General features: G+C 34.5%; 1 protein-coding gene across 2 annotated transcripts; it reads left to right on the forward strand.

Annotated features, from left to right (window-relative positions):
- Nucleotides 1-2113: 2113 nt before the first annotated feature.
- rce1a (Ras converting CAAX endopeptidase 1a) lies at nt 2114-14100 on the forward strand. Of its 2 annotated transcripts, none has more exons than XM_073908209.1 (8): nt 2114-2464; nt 5354-5456; nt 5796-8218; nt 8381-8459; nt 9007-9174; nt 11724-11795; nt 11892-11954; nt 13160-14100. In XM_073908209.1, exons 3-8 carry the CDS (start codon nt 8159-8161, stop codon nt 13384-13386), a joined length of 669 nt encoding a protein of 222 aa, XP_073764310.1. In that variant the 5' UTR covers nt 2114-2464; nt 5354-5456; nt 5796-8158; the 3' UTR covers nt 13387-14100. The 2 variants fall into 2 exon arrangements, with proteins under 2 accessions (XP_073764310.1, XP_001919229.3); XM_001919194.9 differs by having other exon boundaries at nt 8135-8218.
- Nucleotides 14101-21696: the final 7596 nt, after the last annotated feature.

The following is a 21696-nucleotide window of genomic DNA, read 5'->3' on the forward strand; positions in this document are numbered from 1 at the left end:
TTTTCATGCGGGAATGTAGTTGTTTTAAACTCAAGTCTGTGGTTTATTTATAGAGATGGTGGGTATTTTAAAATATTGTTTTGAAAATGCGGAGATGTGACCTCCATGGTGATGACGAGTGCCCTAACCTCATGAATCCGTCTAAAGCAGGCTGGTCATTATGACATTTAAGCTGACTTTGGTTTCATGAATCAATTACTTTTGTTCCAGTTTACGTTTTGGTTAAGCACAAAGTTATGTTGATTAAAAATGATTTAATATTTTCATGTTAACCTTATAAAATTAAGGTGCAGTACACCCAAATATGGAAAACCAGGGGACAGTTTTATGCACTGAACAGTCTGAAGAAACTGGTTATTTTATTTTTCTTCACAAAACACTTTGTCAAAAAATTAAATAAACATAATAATAATAATATAAAGTGTGTGTAGAGTTTTTCATGGTCATTTGCAGTACTGTATTTAGATGCACAGTAACTGATTTTTTCCCAAAATTCATTGTAAAATCTGCAGTAGCATACTGTTAATCATGTTCACAGTATGGAAATGTTGAGAATACATTATCATGCTGTGAAAACAGCAATATATACAGTAACACACTGTGCACAGCTTATACAGTAAACAACTGTTGAGAAATGCAGTATAATACCGTGAAAACAACAGAAATCGTTTACAGTGTAGGATATTTTGAAGAAAGTTGTAAACATTGACAGCCATAGTATTTTTTATTATTTTTTGTACTATAATTTCAGCTTTCTTTAAAATATCTTCTTTTGTGTTCAAAACAAAACAGAAACTCAGACAGGAATAGTAACAAGTGAAGATTGAGTAAATGATGAAGGATTTTCAGTTTTGAGTGAAATACCCCATTTAGTCGACGATTATTCTATTCAGCCTAAGTCAGTTATATAAGGCACATTCTGCAGAGACCTGTTTTGTTATGCTAAAAACTGTTATTTTGAACAACAAATACTTCAGAAATAGCGATCAAATAAAGTCTAAGTTGTCATCCTTCACATCAATTGATTAAAAACATTAAATTATAAATAAATTCTACAAATACATACTACAGATATATAATACAATATATATAATACAAATAATTTTACAATTGCCCCCATATTATCATACCATGTCCAAAGTCACTTTAGTAGCTTCAGTAGCTTCTCAACTTTGAACGATTTAAGGCCTGTGGCTCTGACTTCTATTCCTATAAAGATTTTTGAAAAAATGATTAGGACAGAAATTGTTAAAAGGACAGAACAAGTTCTTGATCTGTCCTCTGTCCGTCTGTCTGTCTGTGGGCAGATCTATGTAGAATAGTGGTAAGAAGAATGTATTGCAACCCCTAGAATTTCAAAAAATCAATGCACTGATTCTTTTAGACACAGAAGGAGCACTTATCTATGTTCTATATTGAGATGAATATATATATATATATATATATATATATATATATATATATATATATATATATATATATATATATATATATATATATTATATTGTTTCTTTAACATGACTTTTACTCTAATCTTAGATTTATCATTCATTTTACTTCATTCACATTTATGTAATTTTTCTAGAAAAAATATTATTGATTTGTTTTTATTATTTGGTAAATTTAACATTTCAAATGGCGTAACCTAAAACCCAGCTCTGGGCATTTTCAAAAAGCCCTTAAAGTTTAATAAGACTCTAAAAGTTAAAAAAAAAAAAAAATAAAAAATAAATAAATAAAAATATTCTTATAAAATAGTTTAATATTTGATTACGATGCTCTTTGAAAATTTTTATATTTTCCATTTCCATAAAACCTCCATATATATTTACAGTGTTGTGCACATTGAATATTCTGTCAAAAATCTACTGATGTTAAATTTGGTGTTTTTAAATATTTTAATATTGCAATTAAAAAGAAAAAAGAGCTTTTTGCAACCATGAACTGCAGTCATAAAATAAAGCTTGCAGTGTATCAGTGTATCGCTATGTGTTTCGTAAATAGTCCGTCGTTTTCCTTCTCCCTATTCAACACACAGTGCACCACCATCAGCTGTCATGAGCAGGTCATGAGTTGTGAATGGAAATATGGGCCAGAAGGATCGTCTCAGGTTGATGGCGTCATTCTCTGGCGCCAAAACAGTCTCCTCTCAGCTTCTTCCCAGAGTATCTCCATTGTGGACGTGCACACTTATATAGAATAAAAACAAAACCACGCGTGTGGTGTTTAATGTATCACCCACACCTGCGATTTATTAGCGCGTCTGTTGGATCTTAGCCCCTGTCGGTGTCGCCATGAACGACGAAGATGATTCGATGTCAAGTTTTCATTCAGAACAACTAACGTTACATGCTAATGTGGCGTCGGTTCCTGATGGACTTTGCTGGGTGTCAATTCTGTCCTGTCTGCTGCTTGCGTGCTCATATGTTGGAAGTTTATACGTCTGGAAAAGCGATTTACCAAGGTATAGTTCGAAGTCTTTGGCTGTGTCACAAAACCTAGTGAGCGCCCTACCTAGACAGCAATTTGGTAAACACAACGTTCGATTTGACGCTTTCATGTCATCGTTTAAAAATCGATGTTGTTGATCAACAGTAGTATTTGTGAATAGTCTTTGAATCTAATGTTTAAGTGCGTTTTGGATGGGGACATTCTAAAACGCTTAACCTGATAAACGCTTAACGTGGCTTAATGTACTTAAGTTAACCATCAACCAGAGAAGCACACATTTCTGTCAAACTTTACTTGTAATTGACCTTAACTATAAAAAGAGCAAGCCCCAATTCCATAAGTGAGGTAAAGTTGGTTTTATATTCGCACATTCGTTCAGGGACAGCTCCATACATTGTTTACCATGGTACTTTGAATATTCGGACTGAAATCACATGGATGACCTCAAAACAACATTAGCACTTTTTAATCGACTGTGAACAATGCTGTACTTTGACAAGGCTTTTTTTTTACAAGGCTGCTAATATGATTTTACTATTAAGAATTTCCAATTAATACTTTTCTGAGATTATAATTAATGAGAGACTAAATGTGAGAATATAAAACCAAATTTAATGTTACCTCTATAAAGGAGACGTTTAAAACATGCAGTGTTGGTGGTCCTCCAAGAACGTGGTTGAGGAACACTGGCTTAATCTACCTTAACAACAATCAGGGAAAATAAAATTTCTATCAAATTTTACTCATGACAAAACATTTTCTGATATCAAAAGAATGAGCTCTAATTTGTAGTGAGTGAAAATTTTCACGTTGTTTCTTTTAAGTCCATTTTAAAAGGAAAATGCTTAACATGGCTGGATGTACCTCAACAAGTTGGGCACACCAAAAATCTATCAATTTTTACTTGTGATTAACACCAACTACTAGCAAAAGATCAAGCCCAATTTCTGTGGATGAAGTGAACAATGTCACATTAAGCAATTTATCCCATTGAAGTCCATTATAAGAGCTTAATGTGGTTTAACAAAATTTCTATAAAAATACACTTTCAATAAACACTTTCTGCTGTCAAACTTTTATTTTAGTTTATCAATTAAACACTTTACAGCTTAACGTACCTTAACACCAACCAGGGAAACACACATTAATCAAACTTTACTTGTGAATAACATTTCACAAGTACAACTATTGTCAAAAGAACGAGCCCCAATTCCATAGAGCAGTGGTTCTCAAACTGTGGTACGTGTACCACTAGTGGTACACAGGCTTCCTTCTTGTGGTACATGGAGGAATGAAATATGTCATGTACATGCTAAACACATTTCAATATTTATCAAAAATGATGTATATAATATGCTATATATGGCATATAGCCTATATTTCTGAGGTAATCTGCCACGTTTTTTTTTTACTTTGAGTTTTAGCTGCTTTACTGGGCCTACTACGCTACTGTATTTCAATACTGCTCATATTGGTGGTACTTGGAGAGACAATCTTTTTCTGAGGTGGTACCTAATGAAAAAAGTCTGAGAATCACTGCCATAGAGGAAGTGAACAATCACGTTAAATGTTTTCTCCCTCATTGAAGTCCATAGTAAGGAAACGCTAACGTAACTTTAAAGGAAAAACCAATGTTAAAAAGGTTGTTTATAAAATCAAATTTGATTTATAATAGATTAACCCTTGCTGTCAAAAGAATGTGCTTTCATTGATGATGTTTTCATTGACATTCATTTTGCGTTTTGACATTAACATGGGGAAAAGGCTTGACACAATATTGTTGACTTCAGCTGTGGAAAAGGGGCTCATTCTTTTGCTAGTAGTTAGTGCTAACAACAATTACAGTTTGATAGAAATGTGATTTTCTATCTTAAAACATTAAGTTTTTCTCCTATTATGGACTTCACTGGGGGAGAAAACGCTTGATGTGATGTTTTTCACTTTATCTGTGGAATTGGGGCTCGCTCTTTTTAAAGTAGTTAGGGTTAATTACAAGTAAAGTTTGACAGAAATTTGTGTTTCTCTGGTTGATGGTTGGGTACATCAGGCCACGTTAAGTGTTTTTAATGTTTAGCATTTTAAAACATTCGAGTACCATGTTTTAGTTTCGATTTCTTTTTTCATTTTTCTGCTACTTAATCTGTTAATTTTTTGCAGATATCTTTTAACTGATCATGAGAGAAGTAGACAAATGTATAACATTCATTGTGCTATTGTGGTACAGTTGGTTTCATATTATATTATAACATTCGTTTTGTGATAACTTGTGAAATGCTCCCTTTATTGTTTACCATGGTACTTTGAATATTCGGTCCAAAATCACATGCAAGAATGACTTGAAAACAACATTAGCACTATTTATTTGACTGTAAAGAATGTGGTACTTTGATAGTGATTGGCTACTAATATGAGTTCACTATTTAGAATTTGCAAAGAATGTTTTGGTAAAATTATATTATTAAGGAGAATGTCCATATGTGTGAATTAAAACCAAATTAACCTTAATAATGCTCATTTTGTTATTGAGATAAAGTTGGTTTTATATTCGCACATTCATTCAGTGACAGCTTGTGACATGCTCATTATATTGTTTAACATGATACTTTGAATATTCAGTCTGAAATCACATGTAAATATAACTTCAAAACAACATTAGCACTATTTATTTGACCGTGAGTGTGAACTATGTTGTACTTTGATAGTAATTGGCTGCTAATGTGAGTTCACTATTTAAAATTAATTAAGAATACTTTTCTGAAATTACATTGTTAAAAAGAGTGTCAGAATGTGTGAATTGAAAACCAACTTTACCTCAATCACTTTTTTTCATAAAACATAATTTGATGGTGCCACTATGGACTTCATTAAACAACTATGTTTCTATGTTTGTTTGTATGAACAGGGATCATCCTGCAGTGATAAAGAGACGCTTCACCAGTGTATTGATTGTATCTGCTCTTTCGCCAGTGTTTGTATGGGCATGGAAAGACTTCACAGGCATCCAGGTAGTTTTATTGCAACAACTCCTGTGTTTTGTTCATTGTGTGTATTTATTATGGTCCCTTAAATGGATAGTTCACCCCAATAGATAAAAATGTACTCATCACAATGACACAAAAGCAGATACTTTAAAGAACTTTTGAAACTTTTTATTGACATTCATAGTAGGAAAAACAAATACTACGAAGTCATTAGTCAGATCTGATGTTTTACAATCCGATCGCAGTATGAAAGGTTATGTAGGTCTTGCTTAAGCCTAGTTCACACTACAGGATTTTAAACATCAGCAGATCGCTGTGCTGTTCACACTACATGATTTGACTTTGTGTCTTTTAATCTCTGAGGTGTTCACACTACGCAACACTCTGTGAATGATCCACAAGAGGGGGGTCACACACTACATGATCTGACAACAACTCATTCCCCAACAGCTCTTTCAAGTTACCAAACCACAGCCAATGAAATTTTGAGGGAGGAGTCGTCAGAAAAAGCTGAACACTATTGGCTGCTTGTGTGCTGATGACATCACTGTCAGTGTTTCAAGCTTTGGAGAAAGCATTTAAAAACATCGTCAAGTCAGCTGATTTATCAGCGGATTAATCACTCATCTGCAAGGTTCCAGTGGATAGATATACAAAGAGTTTTTAATTTTTGTAATTTTATAACTCTTTGAAATAAAACTAACATATTTATAACACCCTGCCGTTTTCTAACTATCAGTGTATTTCTTTCTGACATTGTTATTTTTTTTATTACAAAACAGTAAAGAACTGAGCATTTCTGCCTTAAATTACCATATTGGTCAAAATGACTGCATGCATGTCTGATACTTTTCGCTGTGACTTTAAATATGTGTGCATTTTCTTGCCTAGCAACTTCCTGCTAACATAAACAAAACTTTCTGATGGCGAAAACATCAATTTACTTTAGATATCTTTCAAAACAGCATATTCTGTGCCGAATAGCTCCTGAAAGTGAAAATGAAAGCCAAGACCTTTGCATGTTCTAGTATCTTAACTACATATTTATAGGCTGTATTATCAAAAAAGATTATATTTTTAGGGTAATGGTGTTATTAAATATGATGCCAGACATTCAAAGCTTAATTTTAATATCTCAATAATAGCTTTGAATGTAAATATGTTGTGACAATATGGCGTTTTATATAAGAACAGTCAGAATGAGCAGTATGGTAATTCTAATAGATACAGAATTTTAGTTCCACTGTTAATATATCCTACTCTCGTGTCTGTGCTAACGTAGAATGAAGCGAGTGCACCGATGCCCATTCTGACCAATCACAGATGTTTCTGCTGAGCTCCTGAACACACAGGCATTCAGCTCATGCTGATATGCTCTCTCATTGGCTGCAGCACGTCACTACATCTGACCACACGTGGGGTTGAGTCGGCCGACTGCTCTGGAATATTTAGCATGCTAAATGTTGGATTTCCATCTGCGAGGTGTCGGTGACGCGTCAGCGAGCCTCGTTGATGCGTTGTTCAGTAGTTCACACATAAAGAGCGGCGAGCGCCGTGCACCCGCAGATTTCTTGCCGATCACAGCCCGATCTGTCGGCGAGCTCGTTAACTTCCAAATCGGGCTCAAATCAGGCTTAAAATCCTCGAGTGTGAACTAGGCATAAGCGGTTGTTATAAATCACAAATAATCAGTGTTTTAAATCACAAGAGACTTATTTTAGGTTTCACATGACGAAATACACATTAGTGGTATCAGACCAACCCTTTAGTTATGAAATACACCACAGTTGTCTGTAAAAAGGGCAGTAATTATATTAAGCATAGTCTGACAACGAGCTTCATACAGTATATACACTATGTGCATAATTAGACACTTTGTGCTGTCCGTAACTGTACCTGTGCATGCGGGTCAGTTTAGGACCATGATCTGTTCACACTGCAAATCTAATATTGGTCACATTTGTAACAATAATGTGAACAGTTATGCAAAAAAAATCAGATCTCAGAAAAAATCGCATTTGAGCACTAAGCCTGGCAGTGTGAACGTAGAAAAGCTTTACATTTCAGCCTTACATTTACTTACAAGCCTTTCGAATTCATTTTCAAAAGCCTTATTTCAAAAACCTAATTTTAGGCCTTACAATCCTAAATCGCAATCACAACAATCCATCTCAGTAGAACCTTTTTCAATTATTTACAACTATTTACCAACATGGTTTAATTATATTCCTTACAATAACATTTGTTTAGAGGATCTCCATGTATTTATAGCTACCTGGTGAGGACACTTACCTGTTGTGCATGCAATTAGTTTATCGAAGTTTTAAAAACTTGTCAATTAAAAAAATGTTATGTTGAAAAAAAGTACATGTATACAACCAGAGCTTGCTTGTTTTGACCCATTATTTAAAATATGTGGCTAAGAAAGAACTAAATTAGAATTATTTTTAATGAAGCAAGTAAAAATCTATTTCATTATAAAACATATTAGTGTTTAGCTACGTGTATGTCTGAAATTTAATTCATAATGGACTTAAAAAAGACAACCTTGTTTAAAGAATTGTGAGACTGGCCAAATTAATCATATTAAAACAAATCTGCATTATGCAGTCTTATTTAAAATAAAATAAAATATTATGCATTGGTTAAATTTATTGGATAGAGTAACATACTTAATCAGATGTGCTTGATTTCTCCCTTAGCCTGGTCCCTCACTGTTTGCCCTTATGGGGATCCGTTTGGAGGGTCTAATTCCTGCTATCATTCTACCATTGCTACTGACCATGGTAAGGAAAAGTCGGAAAACAATTGTTTTTCTAAAACCTAAACCAAGTTTGTTTAAAATTCAAGTTTTTCAGACAACTTTAGTTTGCAGTTCTTTTTATTGTAGATGCCTCATCTAGCAGGTTTGTGTTGTATTTTATGTTTTTATGACTCTTCTCTGTCAGGTGCTGTTTCTGGGACCTCTGATCCAGTTAGCCATGGATTGCCCATGGGGGTTCATTGATGGGATGAAAGTTGTAGTTGGTAAGTAGTTTTTTTTCTCTTTCTGTTTATATATCTATGTTGGGATTTATTTGCGAGCTGTCCTGAAAGGCGTCTTCAAAACCGAAGTATCAAAGTGTGTAATTTTGTGTACTTTACAACCCCATAAAATATTGTTATTAAACAGTTGATGAGGGCATTTAGCCAAAGCATGTAGGAGGTGAATATTTATTCTTTAACAAATGGTGCAATACTAATTCTTCATGCTATGAAAGAAAAATAAACTTGACTTGTCTTTAATGCTGTAAAGAATCATATTTCTTTCTCAGTTAGTGGATCTGCTCTTTAGTGGATCATCTTTAAAAGTGACATTACTATTGAACTCAATTTTTTTAAATCAACTTGAACTACACCAAAGTTTTGCTACTTTTCTGCTGCTTGCCTGAAAAAGGAAATATGACTTTAATTATTTGCCCGTTCAACCATGTAAAATGGCTTCAACAACTATGCTGTATAAATCACTATAGAAATAAAGGTGCTTCAGTGTAAGTGTTGTTGTAAAAGTGATTGCTCTGTTATGTCTTTGCAGACCCATGTTTCTGGAGTCTGTGTCTGAGTGACATGCGCTGGCTGAGGAACCAGGTTGTGGCACCATTGACAGAGGAGCTGGTTTTTCGGGCATGCATGCTTCCTATGCTTGTGCCCTGTGCCGGCCCCTCCACAGCAATCTTCACATGCCCATTGTTCTTTGGTGTCGGTGAGTGGTGACTAGGAGTGTGCGATTATTTAATGTTATGGCTGTGCAAAATAACAATATGCAAATTATACAAGATTATACAAAATACTTTTTTTTTCAAATATTTCCCAAGTGCTGATTTGCATGGAAATTAGCAAGGAAATTGGCGTAGTATTATCTATTTAATTTTTGTTCTTATTTATTTTAGTTTAGCTGGAATGAAAGCAGATTTTTTCAAAAATTGTAAAATTGCTATTGCCTCAACAGGAAATAATTTTTTTCTATTGGCTACAGAACAAAACCACTGTTGTCCAATGGCTTACCTAATTAAAGCAACATGCCTAGAAAGTACCATGTTTACATCTGGTATTTTATTCTGCAATAATTTATGTTGGGTGGTTAGTCACTGGGTTTTTTAATCTAAAAAAACTTATTTTATATTTTATTAATCAAACATTTGTCCAGAAATAAAATGAGAAAATTAATCACATATGAATACATTTTTGACTATACTCAGCATATGTTTTACGCAGCGGATGCCCTTCCAGCTGCAACCCAGTACTAGGAAACACCTGTACACTCTCATACACTATGATAAATTTAGTTAATCCAGTTCACCTATTCTTTGGATTGTGGGGGGAACCCATGCGAACACATGGAGAACATGCAAACTCTACACAGAAATGCCAACTGGCCCAGCTGGATCTCGAACCAGTGACCTTCTTGCTGTGAAGCGACATTGCTAACCACTGAGCCTCTGTGCCGCCTGAATATAGTCTTTAAAATATAAAAAAGAAATAATAATTTTCATCAGGTCAATATTATTTAATTTAATTGACAGAAAATGTACTATATCGTTCATGATAAATATTGTTATTATGACAGTGCTTCCCACACATAAACTTTACATGGGCAGGCCGCCCAGGTATTTTAACGGCTGCCCAAGTATATTTAGTGACTCTGTTTTGTAATATTATCATATTTTACTTTTATATATATATATATATATATTTTACTTTTTGTATTCATGCACAATAACCAAACGTCAGCAATTTATTATGTAGTGGAAAATCCTCTCATGTTTACTCATTTCGTACTGCTTGTTGTTCGTGCAAGAGACCTGTCAATACTCCCACAGACAGTCTCACGTGCTCTGCAGACCCACAGAGATGTGCCTTTTTGCTTTCGGCAGGGGTTTCTAAGTCTACTAAAATGTCCGTGATTTGTCTTTTGCTTTCACTTTCTAAAGTTTGTTTAATTGTCCCAAGAGAAACATTAAATATTTAATTCTTTAATCTAAACGACTCAGAAAAACTTTACTAAGTACTTGGAGAGAACAAAATTGTAATTTGTAAATTCAATGTACAGCATTAAAATGGTTAATCAACTCATTTGCCTTATTTAAATAATCTACATGTTTTAATCATTATAATTATTTTAGATATTTTCTGTTTTTATTCAGTTTTTTTCTGTCATTTATATTTAATTTGCTCTATATTTTCCAAATTTGATGATAGTAATATATTACATATTTCATACATCTAAAATGACACCAAAATGTCATGCAAATAAAGCAACCTGAACTTAAATATGAGATAGAGAGAAGCAGGATTTTTACCTGTCAATGGTTACACATTGCTCTTGAATATCATAAAAATAAGAGTAATAGTAAATTTCTTTTTTAATTGAAGATTTTTTTATAACTTTGACCCATTGAGAAGAAACAGTGTATAGCTGTTTATTAATAAATAAAAATATTGTTAAAAATAGAATTATGTTTTGTTTATCGCAAATAGTTAATTATTCATGTGATGTGGGTAAAAGGTGTGTTTCCACCACAAGTATATTTTAAACTTGTAGGAAGTACTGCATTAAATGAGATTTTTGTCTCATCACCCAGCCCTATGATTTTTTTGATAATAGATATTGTTCTGATAAATGTCCCCAAAGCTATGGGTTTGTAAAGATCTTTTAACAATGCCAAGTGCGCTATCCTTAAAACAAAATCAAACACAATTACAGAAATTTTGTTATATGGCTGTAAAAATGCTTATTTGTTTTTTAAAGCAACTTTGGCTCCTCTAAACTATTACGCACATAATGTATACATTTTAATACAATGCATTTATGAGACCACTCAGAGTATGTGTTTTTAAAATAAAATTTATTATGAAACTGATGAATCATGGTGCATTTATAAACGAGATGCTCTGAATTTAAATTCCATGCTGACTAAAGTCTATTAAAGGTTACTGCAATAATAGCAAATGCTGGACGATTCGACAAAGGGATCTCGAGGGATGTATTTGTGGACACTCAGCACTACTTAGATACCTGCTAATTGGTAACCTGAGCATTTCAAACGATTCCTGCAAAATTATCCCACTCATTTATTACATTCGGAAACTCCCCTGTATTGATGTGTTTACATGACTAGCCACTGAAGAAAAAATGACAACTGTTTAGAGTTTCATACACATTGCTTTGTAGGCCATTGTTGTAACAGATCCCTTTTTTCTTCCTCTGTGTGTGTTTGTGTGTGTGTTTTGTGTGTGTGTGTGAGACTACAGCTCATTTTCACCATGTAATTGAGCTCCTGCGGTTCAGACAGGGCACTGTCTCAGGGATTTTCCTCTCTGCAGGTAACCGAGTCATTAGTTTACTGTCATCCTTATTGTGAGTAGTGCCGCCTGTGAGACGTAATTACTCATGTCTGTGTTTGTTTGTGTCCTTTTCAGTGTTCCAGTTCTCCTACACTGCAGTATTTGGAGCTTACACAGCCTTTATTTTCATCAGGACAGGTGCATATGTGATTTGTATCTTACAGTAATGAGGCTTAGTAGACTTAAGATGTAAAATATACAAATTAATTAGCAGTGCCACAACGCACTGCTATGGGTGTGATGTAAGCTGTTTAAGTTATAAGTTTAAGCTGTTCGTCGGCACAATCATGTATATATAAAAAGAAATTCAAACACGGAGAGTCTATAAAAACCCTTTTGTATAAGGAACTACTTTCTTCCGCCATTCATTCATATCTGCTGCTGATGTCAGAACAGAGAAAGCCTTTACTAATTCACCAACGTCACTTTACAGCTAGTATTTGAATGATTCTCCAGCATAATGTCTAAAGTGATTACAAAACAGGTGATTCATGTGACAAATGAAATAAATCTCAATACATAAGGTTTTTATAAAAAAAGTTTTGTTGTTTTAGTATTAAATGTACAAATCTTTACGAAAAAAGCACTTTTTCGTGGTATTAGATTGAAAGTCCAGAGAAATCCCGTGCAGTGCGATCGGAGCCGGATAAAAGACTGTTTACCTTAAGCATTTACATGGCATATTTTTGAACTGGAATGTTCTTCTTGATTATCTGTTATCAAAATGTCAAGCAAAATGTGTAAACAGGACAGCATCAGTCTCCCTGTCTCATCTGCATAATCATCCTTACCTTTCCCATACTAATCTTCATAAACTAGTCAACGTAGCCTACGGTGCGTGATGGGTTGAAAAAGAAAACAAAAAGGTTTGACTGCATCAAAAAGACTGTTAAATTGCACAATAACACAAAATAATATAGATCATGCCACCAAACACATGAAAACTAAGGTAACAAGCCTGATTTAAAAATGTAAGGAGTACAAAGTACAGATATTTGTGTAAAAATGTAAGGAGTAAAAGTAAAAAGTCAGAAAAATAAATAAAGGAGTAAAGTACAGACATACCAGAAAAATCTACTTAAATACAGTAACGGAGTATTTATACTTAGTTACTTCCCATCTCTGCATATGGGCTGTTTATTAATATTTATGAAACACAATTATTAGTATTTACAACAAACACAAAGTAATTAGAAGTTGGTTGAGGGAAAACTCTGTTACCAGGCATTTATTTATTTCTTTGTTGTAATGTATTTTTAGTTTCTTGTGTAAAATGTAATTGAATCGGATTTGTAACATCAATCAAACAATTTTTTATCTTTTTCTTTTTATCTTTTCTCCAGGTCATTTGGTGGGTCCTGTGCTGTGCCATTCCTTCTGCAACTACATGGGTTTTCCCGCTCTCAACACGGCTCTGGATCACTCGCAGCGCCTCACCATCCTCTTCTTCTACGGGCTGGGGGTTGTCCTCTTCCTCCTCCTCATCTTCCCCATGACCGACCCGCACTTCTACGGCCTGCCCACACCCGTCTGCACCCTGACCTCCACGCCTGGCTCCATCTGCTCCTGATCCATCCATACCTCCATCCTGCGTTTCACCAGCTCTTTCTCTCCAGCCCTTTAAACAGGAGTGGCTGTTTTGCTGCTAGTTTCACCAGGTGAGCGAGGGACAGCTGGAGAACAGGTATGAAAATTCACAGCCTCCGTGAGACGTGTGGAAGAACTCGGTGTCTGCAAAACATGGCCATTTTTGTTTTTCAACCATTCAGCCGATGTTGCATTATAAAGTGACTTTAGCTAAGAGCCAGGCCTACAATTGAAGAAGATAAGTTTATTATATGTGTCTGCATGTTTAAATGACAATATTGTCAGTGTGTTTTTCATGCGATCGGTGCTGGGGATAAAGATCAGACACTATTACGGGTTTCCTAGAAAGATTTATTCGCAGAAATGTGCATCGCTAAAAATGCAAAATTGTCCTGTGGTGATATTAGAATCTTGCTTACACACACCTTACCTGTTTTGTATGGTGCCCTTACTTGAAGACAGCATTCATATTTACAGATATCACAATCTTTTCGGTTGTTTAAAGGCCCGTTCACACTGGGACGCTTTTTGCTTGCGTTTTCCGTCGACGTTTAACGCCTTGTGACTAAATAAAGGGCGGCAACGTGATCATGCACACCAACGGGCAAACGCCAGGCGTAAAATCGTCATTTTTTAAGAAATGCCTCATGCTCGTTTTTTGTTTTTGTTTTGAGGCTACACGTCAAAACTTTCTCCACCAATCAGATTGGCACTTTAGTGCACAGAGCTGCTGAAGTTACAGTAAACAGCTCTTAGAGGCGCTCAAGCACAAAACTGTTAATGTGTGCGCATATTGAAGAAGATGCCCAAATGCGATATGAAGGTTGAGCTGCTTATTGCACTGGTGAACAATAATCATTTCTTTATCGCTATGGCTGGAGCTACTGCTTGAACCATCCATGCTTTTTCGAATCGCCAGTAACTTTAACATTAAGCATGTCAACTTGTGCACCGGGGTCTTTCTGTTTTTCATTAAGCACCATCTAAGGTCAAGGAGTGATTTGCATACTCCTCTGCTCGACGCCAGTGAAAATCGCTTGGGTTTGAATGCAGAAAAACATCTCAAAGCACTGACGATAACTGCAAACAAAAATCGTCCCGGTGTGTACGAGCCTTTAGTCTTGATTTTTATCGTTTAGAAGTCTCGTCATTCAATTCAAAGTATGCTCTTTAGGTAAAAGTCAGTAGGTACGCTAGTGAAGCACTAGATCTAGACCTATTAGAGTAACAAGATTAAAATTGTGTGTGCGTGTATCAGAAGTTGAACAATTTTCCTTAACACACGGCTTTATGTGTAAGTCGAATTGTTATGTAAATGCAGAGCCTCATGCACAACATTTTAGATTATGAGGTCTTTTTGATGCTTTGGTTAAAATGAGCTATTTTTAATGTTAATAATAATAATAATAACAACAAAAAAACACCTCAAATTAATTTTTGTTAATGCAGAATAGTTTTTACAATTGCAGGATATTCAGTGATAGATTTTAACCGATGGCATTTCAATCATATTTAATGCAGCGCTAAAGACATCCTTTTTACATCAACATAGAAATTTCTTCAATTGTTATTCAAGTTTAGTAGCGCTGGAGCATAGATATATACACTAGATGTCACATATCGACCCGTGAGCATGCGTCAATAGTGCCGCCACATTGGTACAGTGCTCCTAGGACAAATGTCATTCAACCGCACTAGACAAGACAGTCTGCCAATCTGAAAATGCTGGACTTTAGCGCTGTGTACGGGTGTAGTAACAAGCAAACAAAGAAAACAAAGCATAAAGGCATCACATTTCATAGGTAAGACTTTTTACATTTTTGTATGTTATGAACTTTTGTGCTAAACAAGAAACGTTATTGATGATGATACACTGCACTGATCATAAGGCGAGGTAGCACCAACTCGCACTAAATACTAGGCTTATGCTAGTTTTGTTGAATAAAATGAGCAAACCATGTAAATGAAATATGACAATAAGATCCTGCGCTGCCAGAAACTTGTATTATTGTCAGCTAAGTGAACGAGTCGTTCATAACGTTCATATCCCTTGGTTAGATAGAGAAGTGAAAGCGGGAGAGGGGGTGTGTTTCAAGACACGGATTAGATCAAATTAAACAGGAAGGGAGGATAATACATTTCCATGCACCCAAACACATGCTCTTTGTTGGCAATGGGGTATATGCCGAAGCATGCTAATAGGACTTTTAATTTGCCAGTAACCTGGGTTAAGCGCTTCCGGCGAATTGAATGCCGATGCAAAATCCAGTGCGTTTAAGGTCTGTTTTCTTTAAAAATCAGCGATCTCCACTAGCTGAGTGATATCCGATTTAAAGTGGATCACAGATTGTACAAGAAGCACTGAATTAAATGACATTTCCCCCGTCATATCTTTGTAATATGAGCAATTAGTTTACCCCAGTATATTCAATGGAGCTTCTGCGTTAGCCTGCCGATTCTGATGGGCATGTGCGAGTAAACAGCTTTTTGTCTCGTTTTACGCTTGAGCAACCAAATAAATGCTAAAGTTTATTTAACTGAATGTTTTTTAATGACATTACAACATCGATGCTGCATAAGGAACCGTATAAAATGGAAAAAAGTTTACAATAACAGGTCACCGGAAGTGCATCAGCATGGGAACAGCACTAGCTCGGCATATACCCTATACTCATGCACACTAATCCATCGATGTAGAAAAGTGATGTAAAATTATAATTTTCATAATTTAATTTTCGCAATTTGCATAATGACCACTGGGGAAACTCCCGATCATAGATATATGTATATATGTGTGTATCTCTGGCTCTGGACGGCCACAGTCCTCCACTGCACCTTGCTCCCGCATTAATTTTAAAGGAGCGCTACCCTGTACTAAAATGGCGGCTCTATTGACGCATTCCTTCCAATAGACAGCAACAGGGTAGGCGACATCTAATGTAAATATCTATGGCGCTGGAGGTCATTAAGATAGAATGGACTCTTGAGGAATTTGTAACACTTTCTATTTATTACAACAGCAGATTGTTAACATTTGAACTACCTATTTTAGAGACAAAAAACACCTTTAGTTGTCTGACTGAAATTTGGAATCACAATGCTGTGTTTTTGTGATCATTTCTATATTGCAAACGACATAATGACAGGTCTCATGAATTTTTACATGGGTTTATTTACCCTGGTAGTGATTGTGAAAACTCATACCACTGAATTGCATGCTGCTACACCGCTGACTTATGGATGTTCGGATGAGGATTGATAAAGAAACAATACCGAAACAATACAATACCCAATACAACTCGCAACTGCTATACAACTCAAACTGCTATAACAATAGTTCACAATAAAAAACATAAATAAACACCTGTAATCATTTAATCACTCACATGGCGTTCTGTAAACCACAAAAAAAAGAGATGTTAGTCAGAATATTCAAGTTTATTGTTATTTCGGAGTCTAAACTTAAACAATTTAAGTTCATAAGACTTTGTATTCCACCCAGTTATGTGGTTTGAACATTCAGATATTTAAATTGAGCTCAGCTGATATATTTGGATAACAATACCTTTGTTTTTTAATAAATAAATAAAAAAATGGTAGAACAAAATGAGGGTGAGTAAAGGATTTGCTTTTAATTGTCATTATTATTTACATTTTTTGCATCAACTATCCCTTTAAGTTAGCGAATGTGGCTTGCTTTGCAAAAAAGAGAGCGCTTGCTGCATAACACTTTATGCCATGTACATGTTTTTGATTTTAGTTCTCAATAAATGTGAAAGCAGAGTATATATATATATATGAAATGAGAGTAAACAGAACTGTCATCTATTTAATATATTGGCAATGGCTTGCCCTGATGCTCATTTATGTGTAGATCGTAGATCTGTGTTGTGAGAGACCATGCAAAGTAAACCTTTTGAAGCAATAGTCTCACAAACAGACTCAATTCAGGGATCCCGTGTCATGTAAGAAGTTCATTTTAGATGTTTCTTTCATTTGCTCCTGGAATGATTTCTTATTTGGCACGCTACAAAGACAGCAGTGACGTTTAACATCACTCGAACAGCCAAAGTTATGGTTGTAATTTATCACAACTTGTCCGAGTTACTTACGTGATCTGGTTTACTAGCTTCTAGCATTGGAAGAAGTTTGTGTTTTAAATGTGCCATAGTGTATATGACTGTAATAATAACTTGTTTACGCTGCACTGAAAGCTGCTGTAGAGTTGCTCATGCGCCTTGGGCTTACAGTCGACAGAGGGCGGCAGAGGACCATAAATGTGTGTTTCCGTGTGTTCTGTTGTTTTCACGATTAAGAACGAAGCAGTCACCTCTTAGTGTTTTCATTAAAACTGCTATCCGTTTTGCTTTGCGTATTTAATCTTGCTAATCGATAATGTTGTGAAATTATGCATAAATTATGCCCTGATACTCAAAGTACTTGTTGAAGAATGTAAACTGTTTTTGTATCTAGGAATTGACCCATTGTTCCCGGTTTATTTAAATCGTTGGATGCTTTAAATACAAATCGATACCACTTTGGTATTGTTTAATGAAAGAAGCTTACCATTTAATCTGCAAACCTGTCAGTATCTGTTTTCATGTATTTTAGGCAGTTGTACTTTTTCCATTAGGATTGAATAGTTTCTCATTAACTACTAGTGTTTATTCTGTAGGTGCCCTTTTAAAATATACTCGTAATTCATTAGACACTTGTACTTATTATTTAATAATAGTGCTTCTTTTGGTTAGATACCAGCAGCTTGTATTCATATACACACCTTACTTAATTCATTAGAAACTGTTTAGATATGTTCCATACTATTGATTAAACGTACAATTTTTTTGGTTGGGATCTCAACTAATCAGTTTTGACTAGTATGTATTTCAGATATTATATTTGTTATTATGTCATTAGGTACTAGATCTTAACTAGTAAAAACTGCTTTGTTACTCTTCTTTTGTTTTTATGACTAGTGAAGAACAGCCACAGTAATTTCAATAAAAAAATCTTATCAATGCTAGTAAATCATACACATACTCTTATATTAAAAAATTGCTAGTAAGTGCTAATAGGTAAGTTTCAATAGTACTAGTGTCTGTTTAATAGTTACAAGTGTCTAAATGAGTACACTATAACACCCAACAAGAGTTATGAACTTGAAGTGTTGAAGGTAATGAGTTAATTAAATTAAATTGCTTCGTTTACTCAAACAGATCAAGTTTACAATACCCATTAGGATAATTTTTCGAACTTAAATTGTTTGTTGCAAATGGTTTCCTCAAATGCTTTCAGTTACCTTAACTTATTGGGTTTTACAGTGTACTAGTAAGTAATCAGTTTTAAGTTGTATCTCATGAAAACTTGTAATAAGTATAAGTGTACAATAGGTACTTATTTATTTAATAGGATAAGTGTATAATAAGTACTAGGGATGCTCAGATCGATCAGCTGGAGATCAGTATCGGCTGATAATCACATTAAATGACTTGATTGGTACTCGCTGATCTGGTTGATCTCAAGCTGGAGATGAGCAAAATATTTGAATGACCTTGCATACGTTTGGGCCTTTTTACACATAAGAACTGAAAGGTCTGTGTTTTTGACAATATTGCAAGTTTGCTTGACTTAAACAGTAGTTTATAGGCTTATTTTCTTTTAGAAAATAAGTAATGTATTTATAGGTGTGCATTTTAACTTCTTATCCATCAAATATGCGCTCCAAACTTTTTTTTTTATTGTGAATTCTTCTTCCATAATTTGTTTTCAAATTGCGTTATGAGGCATTTTTCTTACCAATTTCTTTAATCAGTGCTGGGCACGGGACGTTTTCAAGGTTTACAATGGTTTGGAAAAGTCAAGGTTTTAAATCCATTTCAATTTTTTGCAATACCTTTATACCTACCTATTCTGCTATAACTATATGATCCTCGGATATGTAAAAGTTTTTATTTTTTAGAGGACAACAGTTTCTCCAGCAGAAAAGAAATCCAAAAATGCCTATTTGTAAAGAAATCTGTGTTTTAGAAACCAATGAAGACAGCAGAAGTCAATGCCTGACATGTTTGCTGTTAAATATTTAAATATTTCTCAAAATATTGTGTTCAGATGGGAAAAAAGTTATTGTTTTTTACTCAGACATTTAAAAAAAATATATTTTAGAGCAGTAATCACAATACCATCAAACCGTGATAATTTTATCCAAGGTTATCATACCGTCAGAATCTTATCGCGGCTCATGCCTAATCTGTGCTGTCTATTATTTTCTTTAAAGCTGCTTCTGACCATGACATGTTCACACCTAAATGGATAAAAAAGACAGGTTTAAATGATTATACGCAGCATCCTTCATTTATTCTCTTAGATAAGGCAAGATCTCCACTTAAGTATCTTACTTGGAGGGAAAATGTGCTTTATGCATTATAAAACTTAAAACATCAAAATCGTTACTTGATATCGGCTGCAAAAATGCTGATCGGAGCATCCCTAATAAGTAGGCTACTAGTATCTATTAAGTACTAGCAATCTAAAAAATAAGTTAAAACGTACTAGTCCCGAATGAATAACTACTTGTATAAGTAAGTTAATAGTAAGTCTGTTTTGTAGGTACTATTGTCTAATAAATGAGTACAAGTGTCTATTAAATGAAACCTAAACTAATGCCTAAAGAATAAGCACTCGTAGCCAACATATAAGTACTAGAATAGATGTCCAAATAAGTTCTAGTAACAGAAAATAGATACTATTGTGGATCATAGGCATTTTTTAAAGGTTTGTCATAACAGGTGCTCGATTAATTACTGGATTTTTAGTATAAAAGAAGGCATGGTATTGAAATGTGTATCAGGAGCTTGATGCTTGTAGCTCATTTCAACCCAGTACTTTCTTTCCAATTCCTTTCTTTTTTTTCTTTCATTCATTTTTTCAAGAAAGTTTCAACTTTTTTTTTCTTCTTCTTAAAAGCGTCTTACATTAATCTGGTTTGTTGCAAGCAAAACATTTGCACCCTGGGCGGGCTTGTGTTTGGATGCTTTGAACATCATATTTCCAGAAATAAGGAGCAATAGACGTTTAAATCTATTTTTGCAAATGTGAAAAGTAGCTGTTTTAGCTCATCGAGGCGTCATCTGAAGACATGTAATGTATAGTATTTGAGAATCGTTACACAGGTGAATTCAAATAGACCGGTTTGGTGATTTACAAACGAGTCTGATGTTTATACTGAGAGCTATATTTTATAATCAAATCTATTTTGGTGACTCTGAGAATATCGTGCATGCTAGTTGTTTTTTGACAAACGTACAATGCAATTTTCTGCAATTCACAGATGGACAAATGTTTTATGACAATCTTTCAATCCACTCTGCAAAACTCTGCCGTTTGTAAATAAATTAAAGAGTTTTTTTAAACGCCTCAAGCTGGAGTTGTGTTTTTCTTTCCATCGTTATTTCTGTATCTCTTCAGAGGTGACGTGCTGTGCAATTTCTACACCGCCAAGTGGAAATTGCTTCCCAAACAGGTAAACTTGCAGTGCTTGGTTTAACAGCAGGTTGATGGATGGCTCAGGCCAATGCATTATTTTTAAAGCACCGGCGTGTTTACTTTTCAGAATGATTCCTGTTTGTCATTGCATTTTGAACAAGTATGCAGTGATGTTTTTAGTGTGTTACTGCAGTTAAAAAAATGTAATTGCACCTTTATTTATTTATTTTTTTGAAGTAGTGCATATTATATCTTACAACTGCCTTTATTTTGTAGCTGATTTTCTACTGTGCATTTTTATTTGAGTGACAGCTTTATTTCTTGTATTTTGTTTGTAAAGTATTCAATACATCATGTTTTTTTTCTTGCGTATGACATTTCTAAAGGAGCTGTTGACATGGAATTAAACAAAATTTTTATTAAAAACCCAAACAATACAAACAAAAAAAAAAATCAGAAAAATTTGTTATGTGTAATAACAATGGACTGACACAAGGAAAAAGTGCTGAACTACTGAAATACATTTAATACTTTGTATAAAAGGCTTTTTTTTTTGGCGATGGCAGCTTAAAGACGCCTCATATGGAGAATGAAGTCACATGAATTGCTCAGGTGTGTTTTTGTCCACAAACAGAGTGTAAATTCTGATGGTTCTGTGGGTCTTGTCTATCAAATTTAGATTTTTATTTTCTATTCTCTATTAAATTCAAGTCAGGTGATTGGTTTGGCTATTCTACAGCTTGATTTCCTTTATCTAAACCCATTTGGATTATCATCTTGCTGAAATGTCCACCCTGGTTTCATTTACATC

This window comes from Danio rerio, chromosome 7, assembly GCF_049306965.1.
Source record: "Danio rerio strain Tuebingen ecotype United States chromosome 7, GRCz12tu, whole genome shotgun sequence".
In the NCBI taxonomy this organism is placed as follows: Eukaryota; Metazoa; Chordata; class Actinopteri; order Cypriniformes; family Danionidae; genus Danio; species Danio rerio.

Coding starts and splice junctions, on each gene's coding strand:
- rce1a (XM_001919194.9), top strand. CDS start 2,295: ATGAACGACGAAGATGATTCGATGTCAAGTTTTCATTCAGAACAACTA. Junction 5,457..8,134: donor AAGACTTCACAGGCATCCAG/GTAGTTTTATTG, acceptor TTTCTCCCTTAG/CCTGGTCCCTCACTGTTTGC. Junction 11,796..11,891: donor AGGGATTTTCCTCTCTGCAG/GTAACCGAGTCA, acceptor TGTCCTTTTCAG/TGTTCCAGTTCTCCTACACT.